Raw genomic sequence first — 20,372 nt, 5'->3', positions numbered from 1 at the left:
TAACCAGAATGAGTGGTGCCTCTTCATTGATAGATCATTCAGAAGCCTTAAAGCCGTGCTGCTCCATAATGGTAATAAGTACCCTTCTCTTCCCCTGACTCACTCAGTGCACCTCAAAGAGGATTACAACAGCATCAAGACCTTTCTGGACGCCTTAACGTATGATGAGTATGGCTGGGAGGTCATCAAAATGGTGGCATTCCTGATGGGTCTCCAAGGCGGTTTTACCAAGTTTCCCTGCTATCTTTGGCTTTGGGACAGCAGGGACACTAAGGCGCACTACCACAGGCAGGACTGGCCACAGCGGACCGAGTTCTCTGTGGGGAGGAACAATGTCAAGTGGGAGCCACTGGTGGACCCCCGGAAGGTGCTGATGCCACCACTGCACATCAAATTGGGCCTTATGAAACAATTTGTCAGAGCTGTAGATAAGGAGTCGGCAGCCTTAAAGTACCTTCAAGACTTCTTCCCTAAGCTGTCTGAGGCAAAGGTCAAAGCCGGTGTCTTCGTCGGACCACAGATAAAGAAGATCCTGGAGCGCAATGAAATCCCCAACAAGCTCACTAGTAACGAGAAAGCAGCTTGGAACAGCTTTGTCGCAGTGGTTCGTGGCTTCCTGAGCAATCACAAGGTCGAAAACTATATGGAGCTGGTTGAGACTGGTGAAGAACTACGGCACAATTGGCTGTAGGATGACCATCAAAGTCCATATCCTTGATGCTCATCTTGATAAATTCAGGGAGAACCTGGGAGCTTACTCAGAGGAGCAAGGCGAGCACTTCCACCAGGATATACAGTACTGGACTTTGAATGCCGCTACCAAGGACAGTATAACGAGAACATGATGGGAGGCGACATTTGGGGGCTGATTCATGAAAGTGGTTTACAGTATAATCGTAAATCTCGACAAACTACTCACTTATTAATCTTTTGTAGTCATTTTTGTGTTACTTTAGTTGAAATACATGTTAATTTTGATTCATATGTTTTTTATTTCTGACTTTATGTGAACGAAAAGACACAAATTCGCAAAAGCTTGTGGGGAATTATAGCCATTTTCTATAAGCAATTACGAAATAACACTTACTACCCAGGAACAAAAATAGTGTTACATAGTGTTATAGGTGATTTATGAATAGTACAGTAAAAGTAAAAGCCATGACGCACACTTGACAATCACACTTAATTAGTCAAACTCTCAACACACGATTACAATGACGAAGTGTGATGTCCACGAAATAATAATTGATGTGATCTTACATTAAGATAAATATGTAGAATTATCCATGGTATAAGTGGCATACCATCTGAAAAAAGTACACAAAAAGAGCAGAGAGATGCACGTTTGCATCGACACTGAGAGACAAGAATGAGCAACGTAAATGAACATGGATTAGGAAACACATTATAGACATTTCCTGGAATGCAGGAATCCGTGGCTTCGATCCCAACCCTGACGCCTGTATATCACACCCCGCGATTAGCACGGTTGGTTCCGTACGGCGTGAAAGAAATTCAACATACGTGCAGGTAGGAACACATCACGACTGTAAGGGATGATGGGTGAACCGGTGATGGAATAGCAGCCTGAGGAGAAAATCTGCCTGAGAGTACAATCACTTATTCTTAGGTTTTTTCGGTAAAGTCACGTAGGTAAAACATTAAAATTCATAAAAGTAAAATAAAATAAAAAAAATCACGACGTTTCGGAGGCAACACAAGCTTCCGTCTTCAGGTGGAACCGTCACAGCCACGACAGCTGTATCCATATTTATTTTACTTTTATTAATTTTAATGTTTTACCTACGTGACTTTACCGAAAAAACCTAAGAATATGAATCCTTGCAGTCAGGAAAACTTCAAATCTAGAAGTACAATCACTGTTTTGGAATCAGAATCTATATTTAGACCGTCGGAATCCGATGAGCTTTGAAGTTCATTTTTCACAGATGTCCACTGCTGCAGAGATGCTCCGATGAGGTCAGCTCGTGCGCAGGATAAGAATTGTGCAATGCAAGAACTCTGCGGGATTGCTACAGCATTGGGAGGACTTCGTCTCCAAGCAGATTTACATTGGCCGATAGTGACGATGGGCTATTTTAACGTTACAACATGCTGTGCAGCACATGATCAACCACTAATGACGTCACAGAGGGGTGACGTAGGGTATTTCTACAGCACCATTATTGCTCAGTTGTGGTCGCTTAGTGGCGTCGGTGACCTCGAGGGCGTTTTTGAGAAACGCGTTCCCAGCACAAGGTGTGCTGGGAACGCGTCGTGGGTCAAGCGAGCTGCCACCGCAGCTTTTAACGTCCACAAACAGTCTTTGGTGTGAGGACATTTAGTGCCGATTCCGCTCAAATTGCATCGCCCTTAAAAACTTGTTTTTTTGCTTGTTTAATGGCAGTGTTAATTGCCAAATTTTGTTTTTGTTATTCCTTTTATATGTACCGCTGCCAACGCAATAGCACGCATAACATTGTGAGATACGGCTCAGGGAGGCCTTCATCCAGCAACTGATTAATCATGGCTTATGATGATGATGAATGACGTGCAGGCAAAATGTTGATATCTAAATGCTATTATATGTTTTGCTATTCCAGCGAATCGCTAAATGTTCAGGAGCTAAATGAAGCCACAATATGGCTTCAGGATAGAGTTGGTGGAGTTTTGCTCTTCCCTCCTCTGTTAGAGTGCAGACTGCAGTGGTTTACTATCCGGTCCATAGTTTGGGCTGCATGACCACACTACCACCGGGGCTTGTCTTCGCATATTCAATTTATGGGGGAGATTTGCGCATAGGCCTGTTGATATTCTGACGCGGTCGATGATTACACCAATATCTTATAGGATTGCCAAAGCCAGGAGGTGCGATATTTGGGTCGCCAATGACGTGTTTAGGGGCCGTCCATAAATGACGTCACGCACCTAGGGGGGGGGGGGTCAGATTTTTGTGACGATGTATGACGGGGGGGGGTTTGAGAAATGTGACGTCACATCAAAATGCTCAACTTTAAATAAAGATATAATTGTTATAACAACGCTAATTGTTATAACACCACTCCTACAACATCAGAGTGCAGCGCCACGTTAAATACGCACTACAATGGCAATAGTTTAAAGCGATTTGAAGAATGTTTTATTTTCAAAATAGAAATGCTTTCTGGGGGAGGGGCAGAGCTTTGTGACGTCATATTTGAGGGGGGTCTGACTTTTTGTGACGCCGTGTGACGAGGGGGGGGGTCAAAAATCGTCCCAAATCGCGTGACGTCATTTATGGACGGCCCCTTATTCTGTGTATCTGCATTGTTCCACTGTTCGCCAGCACCATTGTTGTTATTGTTCCATACTCAGTGAACTGATCAATATGCAGCAGTTTAACTTCAAGGCACATTCTTATAAGCAGTCAGAAGATTTGCATTGTATTAAAAGACACTATCTACTTTATTTTTGATGTTCAGATTCAACGATTCAAACAATCATATCAGGACACTTTGGTTTACATTTTTAATTTAAAATACAGCCTCCCAGTTCTCATAAAATATTTAGTGCAGGCTGTGAATAAATGACAAGACTGCAATGTTAATCAAATAATCAAATCAAATCAAAATTGTAAAACTGACAGTTGTGTGTATTAAAAAAAAAGAAACAACGTTGAGTAAACGATTAAGTCGGTTTAAAAATGTGCAGTGGTAATTATTACAGTTTCCTATCGCTGCAGCAGTATGGGGGCACCACTAAAAAGAGTATGTATAAATGCACATAATGTACAATTGTATTAAAATTATTGTAAATGTACAATTTCACCCTTACCAAATAAAAATATATATACCACTAAATTGGATCTTTTTTTTTACTTGGTGCACATGATATACAGTAATTGCAGGATGTAATTGAACCTACCCGTGACACCATAGAACAACAATTTAATGTGTACAACTGCTTACGGTGCCATTAGATTTTACCATTAAGGAAACACAAGGGTGCAAGCAATTTTACCAACACATTAATTAGGGCCATTATTATTTTTTCTTAAAAAATATGAAATAATATAAAAACAAAATTCACTGCAGCTTAAACAAAAGCAAATGCAAGACATTCTTGAAAAAAAAAATGAATGTCTATTAAAGATAGTATTATTGTGCAATCTTGTAAATAAAAAGTGTACTGTATATGCGATATATCATAGTACCTGAGTAAAAAAAAAACCCAACATAATACAAAATATCAGGAAATTAATCAAATAAAAAAACATCGTAGCACTCCGTTGACAATGCGTTGAAGTAGACATGTTGATGAGTGCCATAACTTGGCACTTCCGAAGTGCACGGTCACCATTACCGTATGACGTCATTCACAGGATCTCAATGATTAGAATGCGAGAAACCGTATATATATAAAAACAAATCAAAACAGAAAATGTTCATATTCACAAGTCCTTGTGGAACTTTTCAAAATAGTGCAAATCGTATTGGATCTGTTTTACTGCCGGACTGTGGATTCTTGCTATTTACGGAGCAAGTAAGGTGGCACATTGGGTTTCGGAGACTTGGCCTTGTCGGGTTTTCCTGGAGCCGGCCTGAAAAAACGAGAACACAGGAATCAAAACCCTCGCTAAATGGAAATACTATGCCCTAAAAATAGCCGTTAATATGTAGGTTTGCACGGTTTGTGCTGTGCTGGCTCTGTGATGTGTTATCAGGTTGTCGTCCTGCACGATATTTGGTGTAATGCCTGATGTTTTGCTCCAGGTGGCTCAGCCGCAGAGCGAGTGGCTTGCAATCCTAGATTTGAAGTTTTCGTGACTGCAAGGATTCATACTCTTTGTTTTTTTCGGTAAAGTCACGTAGGTAAAAAATTAAAATAAATTAAATCACGACGTTTCGGGTGCAACACAAGCATCCTTCTTCAGGTGGGGACAACTTAGCGAAAGCACACTTAATCGAAAGCACACTTAGGCTTTGCCAGCATTTGTGTTTTTGACAACAATAGTTTGGCAATGTTCACTTGTGCAGAGTTCAGACAATGGTCAAACGGTGAGACGGTTTAATTGATGAAATTATTTTAGGACCTTGACTATTGTGTTATGTGTATTTTAACATGATTAAATATTTAAACATAATGTTATTAGGTGTGTTGATATTACTGAAATTTTACACGAGGGGTATACTTAAAGAATAGGGATAATTATAGTAATTAAGGCGAGGAATATAGGAAAATTATAATGCAACACATTCTTAAAAGGCAATATCCAATGGGAGCGGTATATTTAAAATCAGCCATGGCATTGTATAAAGAGCACAATTTAGAAAACTACAGGCCAACTCTCATTACATTTCCTCATTCAATATATAACAAGTAATCAAGCATAAACAACTTAAAACACAGACCGTTGGCCAAAACCATTTAGTACTGCATCAGCTGCTATGCAAGATATTGGGCACCCAAGTATATTTTAAGCATTAATAATGCTATGAAACGGGTCCATTGCCCAAAACGTCGTTGATTATGTTTTTTCTTGACAAATGTGTTGAATTGTTTTGTGGATTACTGCCACCGAAGATAATTAATATAAACATTATATAATTGGTGGGACAAATATATATACTGGAAATATGTACCATTTTTTAAAAATCACATTGGAGTGCTGTGCAATCATCTCCTGGCAAAACCATGCTCAGGACTTAAAATGGCTCAGGACTTAAAAGGAAGTCATCCATGCTGCAGGATTAGCACTCTTAATAAAGACAATGCAAATTACTTTACCAGAAAAGCCTCACACTGGAGGTTATGCATTAGGATGTTTCACTAATACCATTAATATGTGTTTGCCTTGTGGAAACCGAAGCTCCCAGGCATACTAACGCATAACACTCAAAGCTCCGCACAGATTTATTTTATCCGCAGATGGAATACTAAATATAAGATCTTTGATTGGTGTAGACCTACAGGCGGTGTCGGGGCTTTCTCCTACATTAACGTTAGCTGCCCTGCCCATCTCTAAACCTTTATAAACAGCTTGCCCTCAGAGGCTAACCTCCCTGTTCCTGATGACGACCGCTTGTGTTGCGATCGAAACGTCGTGATATTTTTTTCCACTTTATTTTCATTTTTATTATTTTATTTTTCGATCTACGTGGCTTTACCGAAAGAACCATAGAACATAGAATAGACATCAATGATACAATTGATTTATAAATACATTATCCAATTGCTGTAGTGCCATCACCTGGTCACATCAAAAACTGCAGCCCCATCTCGACAAAACAAAAAAACCAAGCAATCAACCGTCCAAGTGCGAACCGGGCTCAGTGCTTCTCAGCTTTCGAGGTCAGACAAGTTTCAGCGGATTCAGGGTGATTTGGTCAGGCATAAGCAATACAACTACCCGGCTACCTGTCTGCTTCACATTTAACCAGTGTTAATTAGTCGAGATTGAGTCAAAGTATTCGTCGAGTGTATGGCAACCTTTGGAATTCTAGCCAAGACATAATCGGTGGATTAAATTAAATTCGGTCAAAAATGTCATCCACTTCCAGTTATTAAATGTTCTTTTGGGAACACACATTTTCTCCACCTCCCCCTGACCCCCCCATCCCCCCCAATATCAGGTCAGCCAATCAGTGAATTCAGTACATTTTGACAGATGGCTAATAACCAATGGTGGGCTTCCTGGGTGCGCTGCTGTCTCCAATGCTGTGACGAAATTATCTTAAATCTTGATTTGAAGCTTTCGTGACTGCAGGAATCCATACTCTTTGCTTCTTTCGGTAAAGTCACGTAGTTAGAAATAAAAGAAAACAAATCACGACGTTTCGATCGCAACACAAGTGCCTGATGGCGACCGCTTGTGTTGCGATCGAAACGTCGTGATTTGTTTAATTTTATTTTAGCTTCTAACTACGTGACTTTACCGAAAGATCCAAAGAGTATAAATTATCTTCGCCTGCATTTTTGTGCAGACTCGTTAATTCATCTGGTCACAGTCAGTCACACCTTTGGCCTCGGGCGAGCCGCAGTCGTAGTCATCGACACGCTTGTTAACTGTTTGTCCGCTCATACTCATCGAAAACATTTTGTCGGTGAATATTTATGACATCAACACAGCATTTCGATTTAAAGCTTTCGTGACTGCAAGGATTCATCTTCTTGGTTCTTTCGGTAAAGTCAAGTAGAATGGAAATAAAAAAAAACATAATAAAATAATATAATAAAATATAATAAAATATTATATTATTTTATTATGTTTTAATTTTTTTATTTTATTATTTCCATTCTACGTGACTTTACCGAAAGAACCAAGAAGATCAACACAGCATTTAACCGATGTCAGCTGCATCAGCTTCAAGCAAACCTGACGGGCCGAGCCTCCGCCGCTGGTGAAAAGCGAGCAGCCAGCGCAGCCATGTTGGGACTCAGGTTCTTGGCCTGGGCTGTGGGCACGGGGGACCGGCATGGGTGTACTGGCAGAGGTTTCCTTGGAGGCAGTGGCTTGGGTGAGCTTTGCGTGACCTGCAAGAGAGATAGGAAGGAGAAATCAAGGGTGAGATTTCATCCGCAAGACTAATGTCATGCTGCATAGATAAAGTTGCGAAACTGAATTCTCTTGCTGATGCCACTGCTGGTGGAAGGACCTCCGCTAGAGGGAGCTCTAGAGAGCCCCTATAAAGGATATTTTGGACTAACACTTCCACACTGGCCAAACATCTTAGAAGGTGTGGGGGAGTATCCACACTTCCCCACCACACGTGACCGATCAATCGACAGACTGGTGACCCGCTCTATACTGATGGGTGGACAGAGGCAAGGGAGATGAAAGAAACTTGCACCATTATATAATTTGCCACACCAGCAGTTATATCCAGAGACCTTGGTATTTCAAGTCCAGTGTTCAAAACCATGACACTACGGCAGCATTTAATCATGCTGCTAAGCGATACAATGAGGGATGTTATTTCTATTGGCTTGGGGAGAATTAGAAATGGAAAAGATAACCCTAAAAAGACCTTTTTATAATTTTTTTGTGAGCCTCCCTTGTCATATCGCACTCTCACAGCATGGCAACCAACGGTACACAAAAGAAAGTCATTATGCTATTATCTTCATTCCACTGTAATGTGCAGAGTGAAAATACAAGTTGAGGTTGCTCAAATAAAACACATTTGTTGCTATGGGAATTTTTGTTTTAGAAAGGCCAATCCTTATGACACAGTCTCTTTGCAAAGGGGATCCAATTCCAAGCGATACATGTTCATATTTTCTGGTGCCATTATCATCGGATGCATACTCTTGTTGTACCGTGAATAAAAACTACACTACCATGTGTGACAACCCGACCTGATGTGTGTTTTAATTTTACAGATGAAGTTTTGTAAACCAAAAAAAAATATCGCACAAGAATTAATCTCACCTCCACCAGTCTGGTCTGAGGCCCAGATGGCAGTGGCTTTGCTGGTGGCCTCGGCACTGCAGGAGACGCAACTGCCTGATGATGGTTACCCGTCTTGGCGAGAGGTACGCAGGGCCGAGGAGGCCCTCCCGGACCCTGTGGCCTTGGAGGAGCGTTCGACGCTTGCTTTCTGGCCTGCCCGCTCAAGGGCAAAGGCCCCCTTAAAGCCGGCGGACACGTTCTGGGATTGTTCTCAAGCTGTAGGTTTGTGAATATACACAGTAAACGGGTGACGCAGAGACCACAGTTAATGAAGGTATTGCGTTTGTCAAAGTAGTATCATAAATTGTTCTGTTTAATTTGGTAGGTTTGGGGGGGGGGTTGATTTATTTGACCAGACTGAATTTTTGTTTTCCGTTTCAAGGTAAAGGTGCATCTCTGCAATTGCTTGTGAATGCCACTGCTAGCACAAGGGCCTTGACTATAGGGAGCACGAGACAGCTCCACGAGAGGGCATCTTAACCTATTTTTTTCCATGCTGGCCAGTCACCTTGGAAGAGGTGGGATTACCCACACTTTATCCCACCACATGCCACCTACCGACTGACTGTGATTATTTACATTTTTACTGCTGGGGGGGTAGAGGGAGGAAAATGATCTGGCCACCTTTGTATTGCAAGTCGAGTGTGATAACCATAACATTACGGGCAGCATCCCGATGTTTTCCAATTCATTTTAATTTGCCAGTTTGCTATGCAACATTAAATATTTCATTAAAAGGATTTGGGGATTTCTTTAGACTGCGAATGCACTCCCATAATTTTGAACTGTAAATTTAGATTGCATGTACAATAACCTTCATACATATATTTATGATTTTCATACGATTTTTCTCATAGATATTAAAAGCACACAGACTTATGTACAGTATTATATTTCAGGAGTCGCTGCTATAAATCATGTACAGCCCTTCTGTCAATCCTCTGCTGGGGGGTATCCTCTTGCCGTATGGGTTGTGGGCATTATATGACCATACTTCATCACCCTGGTCAGCGGGGGTTGGTGAAGGACGTGGATCATAAATATGGAAGCATAGAAGTACTCTACAATGCAACAATGGATTATGCAGCCTCACAGTCCTGTCAACAACCTAGCCGTGCATAGTGGTCACCCATACAAGCACCATCCCAGGTTCAACCTTGTTTAGCTTCAGAGATCCGATGAGATCGGGCACATTCGAGCTATTTAGGTCCCATAATGTCATGAGACGTGTATGCAAAGGTGACTTTACCGAAATAACCAAGAAGATGAATCCCTGCAGTCATGAAAGCTTTAAATCGAAATTTAAAGATGTTTCAAATATTTGTTTCGTTATATTCATTTATATATCTGTGATGTTGTATCTTAATAATTGCATCAAACATAATTTAGTTTTGAAAACAACTGTGAAGCTGTAAAGTTCCACGTGTAAAAAGAAAACACGGACTAAAATGGCAAACTAAAATTTTAACGCATTCAATGAGTAAACAAAAATGTTTAGCAACGGCAACAATTGGATTCGGGGAAGCGGCGCATACCATCTGAATGTCCTCATGGTGAACGGTCACCATGTGTGTTCGTTTGCTTGCAGCCACCTGGTTGTCATAGCCGGGATTGGTTTGCCCTCCATCCTTGCCAGAACGACCTCTCCCCTCCCTGAAACAATCACAGCAGTTGATGTATTGTCCCCTTCATTAACTTTTCGACCAATTTAGCATCCATAAACGTAGCGCGGTCTGGCGCGCAGATTTTTTTGTACTTGGCACGAAATGTTATTTTTCTACGTATGTATGCATGCGTTAGAAAATGTTTCTTAGATTATTATTTTTCACTCCAGTTGCCTTGGGGCTGGGTTTTACCATTCAATGCATCAATTTGTGGCATACATCTTCAAAGGATGAATCAAGAACAGGGCACCGTGTTCATGTCTCAAAATATTAGAGAACACTTCACTTAAAAAAAAAATAAGCCAGTAAAACACAGGCTACAAAGGGGTTTAAGGAAATATGTATTGATGAGCAGTGTGCAAGTGGTGCGCTGACCTGCACATATGAAAGAAGTGCTCTTTGCGGGTTTGGTACTGCTGCCATAACGTGGTCCGTTTGCGGTAACAGATGTACATGGCGAGCCCCAGGGAGGGCAAGATGAGAAAGAAGGTGACCATGAGAGCCACCATCAGCTCACATTCGCCTGGACAAACATATTGAACAGTCAATTACTTCTGAACACAAGCCACTCAATGTACACCGTCACACTGAGCTCTCTCTCTCTGTCTGTCTCGCACACCCACAGCCCATGTGCACAATCACATAAACATGCATTCTGCACTGTTTTTTGAGACACATTCATTGTCAAAATGTTATTTTTTCTCTAAAATGAACATTGACAGTACTCACCTCCTGTTTACAGCCCTGAGTCAGTGGTGAAATTTCCACATTCATATTGCAGGGGCAAGTCTATCCACAGGACAACTACTATTGAATTCCCAACAATGTAGTACTGAACATTTTGACCCGGGAGAGATGATGGGTAAGTCAACCCCCATCCAGGATTTGAACTTGCATCCTCCCTGATTGGAAGCCGCTCGCTCTACCGCTGGAACCACCTGGCCGATTATACAACTTTTCAATGACGCAGGCTTAGAATATTATGCTCGTATATTTTACACACAGATCACACCCACAGAACAGATAAGGGTATAAATAACATTTTCCCCTTCATTTTCATTCTTACATCAATCGACTTGCCAGGTGGGCTGAATAGCCCTTCATGATGTGTTACCGGTGAGGGATATATTTGTACGTGGTTTGAATAAATGGAATAGAATTAAGAATGTGTTCTGGCAGTAAAAAAAAAAATCAACGTACGAGAGGGTCGGATGGGTCCACTGTCGATGCTTCCACCGTGACCAGGCTGCTCGCATGCAGGAGGTGCCCACTGCCCATCACAGTGACAGTTCCGGTTGCTATTACAAACCTACGAGTCCGGAAACACACGGAGAGAGTAAAAGGGCAAAGCCCCCAACACCCAACATGAATTCATTACTATTCACTGCACAGCTACACCTGCACAAGCATTATAGATTTCGCTTTTTTACCACCAGTAGAGAAATAGCTACTTTTAATGTCTCGTGGACGATTCCATGAGTTTTATTATACGAGATGAAGCAGATATACTACACATGGTACATGACAATTATGGGATCTGAATTTGCTTTTGGATTCTGGACACATTTATGATTTTTGGTGGCCTCAACACAAATACACAAAGGGCTTCTCTGAGGCTGACCTTATGACCACAAGCCAATGCACCCTTTGTGAGGCTTAAGTGGCATTTGTGCACAAAAGACTCCAAAGCTCAGGCCAAAAATAACAACATAGATTTACAGAGAGACCAAATCTCATCAATGTTTTTTTTTTTACCGTTGCAAGCTACCAAACATTTGCAGACCTTAACCTAACCAAGTAAACAACCACGTAGATTGTGTATTTGTGACAAGAGATAACCAGGTTTGAGTTACATGGTGGCATTAATTAGGGGGTCAAGTTTGTGATTCAGCACTCTCAAGGCAAACATAACTCAATACGCTGGTCAATAACAATGCCGTGTGCATTGTATAAGAGGAAACGTTTTGGGTAATGGCTCTTCTACACGGCACAAAATAATCAGGGCTACTGCCCAAAATGTCACCTGTTATATATTAAATGTTTTGAGTTTTTTGTTGTATTAATTGTGCTTGCACGCCACTGTCACGAAAGAATGTGTGTTCACTATGAAGGCAAGGGTTGGTGGATTACATAGATGTGTTGAACTCCCAATCCCGCTGAGCTGCAAGCTGGCCAGGAGATGTCAATGCAGCAAGGGGATTGATTGCTGACTGTGGGGCTTTGAATGTTCTTCCCTCGAATGTGTGGGATTTGTGCTGGTACTCCAGTTTGCTCCAAGATGTGCCACTCATTATTAAGAAACACTCACACCAACCAATGGAATTGGCCAACTATCCCATGCAGGACTTTTATAAAAAAACAAAACTCATTGATATTATTATCGTAAAAAAAAAGTCATGTGGAGGAGATCTGAACTCAAGGATTTATTCTGAGGCAACTATAAAATGGCGTACCCTTTTGAAACATTACTTCACCATGGGTTAAAAAAATACCACCTAATTTATTTTAATTATCTTTTGGTGTCAAATCATGAGAGGACGAATCCATTCGAAAATTTCCAGAGAAGTGAGCCCTGCGTGTCGAAGAATGTCACAAGATTTCTCCCCAAAAACATTCCCACACATAAGATGTTTTTTGTTCCATCACAAACACATATGTGTACGCATTTGTATTCTTCTAATACTTGAATATACCCAGATAAATGAAACACCAAATGTTTTTTTTGCTGAGACTCTCTCTCCTCATTGCACTTGTGAAACTTGTTTCAACCATGGGTGGGGCTGCCCAGATTTCAACACAGGATCTCAGTGGTGCCAATTTAGTAATTTTTACCTCTGAGAATGCATGTTTTAAAATATCCATTCTTCAGCAGGAGGTGTGCCTTGGTAATGGCTAGGCGTGAACCATAATGATTCAGCCCCACAGAGTTTCAAAGCGATGGCATGATTGAAGGTTGCAGCGTGATTTGATTGAAAAATATTTTTTTTGCCATGTTATTTGTACTTCTCATTTCCCACCCACCCTCTTATTTATTCAGCTTTGCTCACCCTGTTAGCCGGAATGTAACATTGGCATATCATGCATACAATGTGTACACAGTATACATAATATAACTTACACACACAATTCAATGCATATATCATGAGTAAGTGAATCATTAGATGAAACATAGATCAATCCATGCTTAGTTGTATGCTGAGCAATGCCCAACAGACATTAACAGTCAACTGTGGGAATCTAACCACCACGTTTGAGCACACTGGACTGTACTGGACTGGTTGGCGAGTTCATTAACCAGCTGCCCAAACTTGAAATGTTGTCACTTCAAAACAAATAAGCCACAGGATGCTCTCTCTGATTGCATTACATTATCTCCCCACACATTGTACCTGGAGAAACAAATAAGAATAATTGCAACCCCATTCGCATTGATTGTGGTGTGATTTTGTTTTTAAAGTCCAGGACGTCTCACCACCCTGATGGGTAAACCTTATAGGAGGGAGCCCCTTGAAATTACCTGTTCCTGCAGCTGCTGGCAAAAGGGCCTCCACTAGAGGGACATCTAGTGTGAATCTCAAGGATATTAGGCCCTTACTCTTCAATACCATCCAGGCGTCTTGGACGAGGTGGGAGCTACCCACTCTTTAACACCACCCACTTGCGACCTGCCAATCAACTCACTGTGGTGTACATATTCATGCTGCTAGGGGAAGATTCAAGAACCTTGCAGCGTTGTTTCAACTGGCACGGCAGGAGATCAAATGGCTAATCTCTGCATCGAGAGCCCAGTGCGATATTCATTACACTGTGGCAGCATCCCCTCTTACAGAAACAAAACCGAATGTTGTCTCCATAAACTATTACGGTAAACATTGCTTTCAATGTTCACACGAGTAATTTTGGGTTACTACACTTTATAAATGTGTTTTCTAACAGGGAACACGTGCGACATATATGCTCAGTCCTTAACAAAGTTCTGAGTAGAATAGTAATTGTTCAATATGTTCAACTGTAAGGACAGCACCATTATTTCTCAGAATAATGTGATTGAAAGCTAACGGCAAAGCTATGTAATTTAAGAAGACGCTTAAATGATACAGGAATGCAATGACACACATTGACATAAAATAATACACAACGCATTACCATAATTTCAGCCATGCCCTATCCACCGTTGAACGAATGCCTCCTCACTCTGCATTATTTACACTCGTACGATTCCGCGATCCATCTCGTTCCCATGACATGAGCTGATCTCAGAACTCCATCTCCGTGGCGGTCAACCTTTGAAGCCATTCCATAATTAGTCGCGACCATCTGCTGTCATACCTCCTCACGACAGGTTCCGTGCCAGCCCAATTACTTTTCTTGAGTGAGTCAGTAGAGTGTCTACAATTTGCATGTTCATCTCCGAACACTAATCGCATTAGTCTACCACGTGCTCTCTCACTGAGTCCGGCTGTAATAGGTTTCATTCTATCGAGGATGTTCAAATAATGCAAGCTGCGTCACTAGGTTTTGGAGGGCTAAGCCCTGCTAGCCATAGCCAACCGCCACGTATAGCCTGTGCAGAGCGAGATGGAACCATAGCGCATGATAGAGACAGAATCATAAAACTATGCAACAAAATAATAGACCCCAGCAGACCAATAATTTCTCGGGTGAGGAGTATAATTCCAGCTGTCTCTCACCTGGAGTGTTCACCCATGCCCTCCACTGTATTAACTACAGGAAACGTCGCCTAACTAGATGGAATATGTTGGATCAACATAATCAGACAATGAAAAAAATATAAAGTTTACACAGAAACGAAATACCTCAATTGTGGAATGATGCTTCAACCATTCTTCTATTCAAAAAGAAAGACAAAACTCATTGGAAGAATTACACAAAGCAGAGCAATATATTGCGATATTTCGATTCAATATTAGCAAATCGTATCCAGATTTGACACAGAAGCAGCTTTGTCAGCTATGAACTGCTAACGTTTCACCTTCACAGCACATGTCGTGTGTGTGTATACATACGAAGAGGCACGTGCATTAAGGTGAAGATATATTTGTTGAGGATTATGATATATTTTTAAGCACTTTACACAAGGGATGTGGATTGTATGGTTTATTCAAGGGCGCTGATGGCTGTCTTGGTACAGTTTTGTTAGGTCTCGCATATTGGTGTCAGCCAGTTGCTAGCTGTAGTCAAATTTAAGCTACTTTTCCACTGTGTTTTTTTTTACATTTACAAGACACACAGCTTGTACGTTCTCAGCGAACAGCAGCATTCAGGGGTTCCTACATGTTTCCCAGGGACATTTGAGGATCATGGGTGGTATTAATATTGTTAGATTTTGTAATATCTAAACATACAGAATTGTGCATCTTAGATAACAGAAATAGGTTGTGTTATTAATTTTCTACAAGAAGTGGCACACGAGTAAGAGCATGGGCTTGGGGGGTATATATATATGCATCGCCGACAATCTCATTCTCAGCAACAATCACCACGAGCCACTGCTGGATGAAGACCTCCCCAAACATCATGGCCTTGAAATGCAGAATCCACCCTGTTTCTGATGTTATCGGTCCATTTCCACGGTGATCATCATCTTGAGTTTGTTCACTCCTTTGGCTACAATTCCATCATGTCTCAGCCATCATCGATTTTAGCGGGTTGTACTGTCCAAGCCCACGTATATACGTTGTTCAAATTCCAAGGCAATACGATATCTTTACATTACGTTGGTTCATCTGTCAAGTGTTCCTCTTGCTGCTGTCTCTCGGTAATTCAAACATTGCACCTTTTCACGCTTCTTTTCGGATCTTTCATATTTTTGCTCAATCTGTGTTGATCGGTGGCCATCGAAGCTGGGTGGTTCACGTGATTCCAATCTTGGGATTGTGATCAAATTCCTAAAATCAAATGGGATTCCGAGCAAGAGTGGAGGTTCCGTGGTGAGGGCAAGGCTGTGCCGAGCCCAGGTGTGGCCCAGTCCCTTGAGCAAAATCACAATTGAAATGTACGGCCCGTGTCTGTGTCAGGGGTCAGCGACCCACAGCTCCAGAGCAACTTGCAGCTCCTTAAGGACGGGCTGTGCGATGTCATTTATTAAGGAGCCGCTGTCTCGTATTCACATGCAATGCGGCTCTTTAAATATTGAGTTTTGTACCGAATTCGAAAAAAAATGTGGCTCTTCTTGTTATTTTGGTTGGCCGACCCAAGGTCTATGTAGTACATTTCAACGGTAGTTTTGACAAATACCACTGGGAATACCAACTAGACTACCGGTGAAATGTGGTCAAAAAATGTAAGCTTGATTGTGACACAATGGGGATGTCTTCATCTCGCATTGGAATGACGAAGGGTTGTAAACTATGACAAATTAATTATATAAAAAGAGTATACTCTACAATATAAGCTTTGCCCAATGTACAGCATAGGCTATTTCATAAGAGTATAACATCACACCTTTAACTAAAATAATTAATCACTAGTTATTGTTGTACAACAAAATTCACACTTAATAAGTAACTTTTGCTGGCTCCTAAGAATAATCTAAAATCAGGAGAGGCAAAGCCAATCCGACCTGGTCTAGAATTCCACACCAGGTCGTATTGGGAATGTGGGCACAGTCGAATATTTTAAGTAATATTTAAAAACATTTGTCTGCATCAGCTTATCCTTTTGCTGAATCGTTTGGCCAATGTTTATTTTTATCTTTTATTATTGCATGAGATTTTATTGTCAAGTGCCCTGGGACATTCTGCATTTAAAGCGTTCAATAACATCTAAATGTGTTGACATTTATACAGAACAACATAGAATCTTAAAATTACTATTTGGCCAACTTTCAAATTGTAACACATTTGAGGCTGGAGTAATCTTAAGGTGCAGGCAAGAAGACATGCAATGACCATAAAATGGGATTCAAGCCAACACAGTGGATGAGCCATGATTCGGTAAGCTGTCAAAGCCATATTTCGTCAGAAGGAACTCCCTGAGACTGATGTGACTCACACTGGGATGGAATGGCGATTTCTCAGGCGCAAATGACTTCGGCAGACACAAAAGATGAATGGAAAGTTTTTTTCTCTCTCTCTCGAGTTTGCAATAGCAATCTTAGTCCTGCAGCTTAACGTTTTTAGCATCGTCACTTCAAAGCCGGATTTTACTTGCAGAACATTTTGTTCAAACGAATGTAACTCTAACTTAAGAGCGGAGACAACAAACAAATAATCAGCAATTGCATTTGTACTTGTGTCATTCTTATAGTACAAAGGCCACCAAAGATGCACTTTCGTTTTGCTTTGCAAACTTTACAGAACATTTCCATTTTGAGTCTACAGCAGAACTGGTACAGAGTCAGTGAAAAGAACAAATAGTAGGCGAGACACTGCCAAACAACAAACAGACACTGCTTTTGCAGGCAAGATTATATTGCAGACTGCCTTCTTTGAGAAGCACGTTAGTTATGTACAACGGAACTCTACATGCATCTGTGTGCGATTGTCTGTTCACCACATCAACTAAGTGTGCCCATGTGGCACGGACCTCGGAAGGTTACGAGTTCCAATCCTAGTCAGTGTTCGACACCGGCTCTTGATCTCTCTGGGGTCGATAAAACGAGTACTGCTTTGTAGGGAAGTCTAAAGTAGTTGTCCTATGGAAGACTCACCCCTGGCATAGGACTGTGGAATGAGCACCACTATTGCAGGGCTATAAATAGGAAATGAGTGCCACCCTGCGCTAGTTGAGCAGGAATCCACTTTGACTTTGGGTGGTGATGATGGGCATTAATGTGGCATGTCGAAGATTCGGCTTGCAGAGGCCTCCATCCAGCAGAGGAGCAGAGAGATGGAGTGAGAGATGGAGTGAGACATGGGGCGACGAATCCAGCTTGTGTGCAGACAGCTGGTGGATTATTACATTGCAGGGGAAGAGCATACACTAGGAAGAGGTGGATGTGAAAGCAATAGGTGAGAAATGATCAGTCCAAGTCCAAGGTTGGGGGCATGAAGACAAAGTGAGCCAATTCAGAATCAATTTTTGGGTCAGATCGCCGTGTGAGTAAAGTGTGTGTCGTGCACCCTCCTCCACCCGGCCAATCAATAAAGTTGTCACGCGAACAGACGTATGTGTGTTTTTATGTTGCACTTCTTGATTTGAAGCTTTCGTGACTGCAGGAATCCATACTCTTTGGTTCTTTCGGTAAAGTCACGTAGGTAGTATGTAGTCAACCGTGCTAATCGGAGATGCACATGGATTCCTGTTGGAGAGAAATCTCACGACATTTGAGAATCACTGTCCCAAAAAAATCAATTATGAATGATAGTATTGTTTAAAAAAAGACTATATGTTAATGGCAGCGGGCTACTTTTAGGTGGAGGCATTACAGGATGAAATTGGAGAGAGAAGCAATCACATGAAGAGTTTTCATGGCTTGAGTGAGTATTCCTTGCCCAGATATAAAGCTGCCAATGACAAATGCTAGCTGCCACAATAGGGACCTCAATCTCCATATACACAATAATACTGGCATGGGGGAATAGATTAATACCGCATTAAGTAGCAATTAATTTACATTCCATTCTTGTAGGGCATGGATTCGGAATGGAATTACATTTCTGTGCCTGACTGGGAAATGTAAGAGGTTTTTACTCATGCCAAACACACAGGAAGCCACTCAAAATAATGAGCTTGCATTTCCAATCAAAGATTATGATGAAACGAATGAGTATTGTGCATAATATGCAACACAAACAATATTCACATGAAATTGGTTCCACCTTATATAATTATATCATAAACGTTTCAAGCATGATAATATCAGAGCAGAAAGAAAAACTTGGTACACGTGGGCTCGAAGGTTGATGATTTTTTGTCAATCAAAATGAAAATTTTCTGCAGTTGCTTATGACTAAAGCTGGGTTCAGATGTGAAGAATTGTCATTAATATCCACATCCAGCGGTGGATTGAAAAAAATGGTTGTACACGTGCAGTTACAAAAAAAATAATTCACAAAAAGTGGCTGCCGTGTTACATGCAATCTGTGTCCGTATAGGTATCATCCATTATTTATTTCAAATATATTATTCGACAAAAGCTTGAGCTTGCGTGATAAAACTATACGTAGACAAGTGGTAATTATGAAGTTTTCATTACACGAGTTTCGTCTCCCTTCAACCTCCCCCCCAATGTCCACCGCGGTGTCCGAGACGCACGCCGTGCAGAGATTTGGGAGAGAATCTCTCGTGCGTTCCATTCAAACGCTTCTGGCACAACATGCTCCTGCAAATCACTCGGAGAGGTTTTTTTTTTCAAGCTGACGCTTCATCTTCCACAAACCCCCCCCCACCCCCCCCCCCCCCCCCAAATTCGATCGGGCAGTTCAAACTGCTGTCCCTAATTAAGCTTTTTAAAATAATGGACGACACCTTTATAGATACCCTGTATACATTAGAGTGACGAATCTTACACGCCGCTGCACGTCCCTTGCAAGCAATGCTCTGAAACCTATTCTATTTTTGGGCATTGCTGTGTGCTGACCCAGACACGAGTGCTAGCGACATGACAGTGTAGTGCTTAACATTTGACACTGAACGCTGAAGGATAATGCTCATGTATATGTGAGAAAAGCCATCAGTGACAGTATCTGATTGGCAGAGCTACAGATGAGACATCTCTTGATTCAAACGAATTGCTGTTCAGACCATGTAAACACGTGCAGATATGCAAACTCACCCCGTGGCCATTGCATTTGGTGTCACAGTTGCCCGTTTTTAAAATCGACACATTCTGGCAATGCCTGTTGTAGCAAATCTGCAAAAACAAGAAGAATAAAAATCACGTTAAGTTGACATTAACTTTGTAAAATGTAAAAAGAAATTGGATTATGCAACTAAAAAGGGTTCCTCTTCACACTTTTTAAAAACGTAATTTGCAGACAATTTCCATGGTATTTTTATGCATTGATAAAAAAAGAGTGCTCATAAATTTGGAGATATCAAATGCCAGGATCACATTCATGCGACTACATGAGAGAATGGCATATATTGCATTATGTTGTCTCATTAAAGATTACAAACGAAGAGATAACAAACCAATTTGTCATAGAAGACCAAATACTGAGAGGCAATGACATAGACATCTGCGCACTGAAGCAGAGTTAGAATATTTTAACATCCCGTGATCTATCCACCAGGGACAACAGCCCATTTATTTATTTAAATTACATTATAGACTGCCAGTACGCTCACTCAGTTTAATAACAATTGCTACA

The 20,372-nt window shown here is 41.3% G+C and overlaps 1 protein-coding gene across 1 annotated transcript in view; it reads right to left on the bottom strand.

The window, feature by feature from the left end:
* Positions 1-3,420: 3,420 nt before the first annotated feature.
* The window catches only part of LOC144717606 (disintegrin and metalloproteinase domain-containing protein 12-like), a 169,660-nt gene continuing 152,708 nt past the window's right edge, over positions 3,421-20,372 (bottom strand). The window contains exons 17-23 of the mRNA XM_078593103.1: positions 19,835-19,912; positions 11,296-11,404; positions 10,471-10,618; positions 9,967-10,084; positions 8,411-8,647; positions 7,355-7,512; positions 3,421-4,579 (exon numbers count right to left, since the gene is read on the bottom strand). Coding sequence (XP_078449229.1) covers positions 4,507-4,579; positions 7,355-7,512; positions 8,411-8,647; positions 9,967-10,084; positions 10,471-10,618; positions 11,296-11,404; positions 19,835-19,912 — 921 coding nt within the window. The 3' untranslated portion in view covers positions 3,421-4,506. The remainder of the gene's footprint in view (positions 4,580-7,354; positions 7,513-8,410; positions 8,648-9,966; positions 10,085-10,470; positions 10,619-11,295; positions 11,405-19,834; positions 19,913-20,372) is intronic.

Source organism: Lampetra planeri, chromosome 4 (assembly GCF_965212315.1).
Source record: "Lampetra planeri chromosome 4, kcLamPlan1.2.h2, whole genome shotgun sequence".
In the NCBI taxonomy this organism is placed as follows: Eukaryota; Metazoa; Chordata; class Hyperoartia; order Petromyzontiformes; family Petromyzontidae; genus Lampetra; species Lampetra planeri.
Note: the sequence above shows the minus strand (reverse complement) of the source record. Positions and strands in the feature narration are given on the sequence as shown.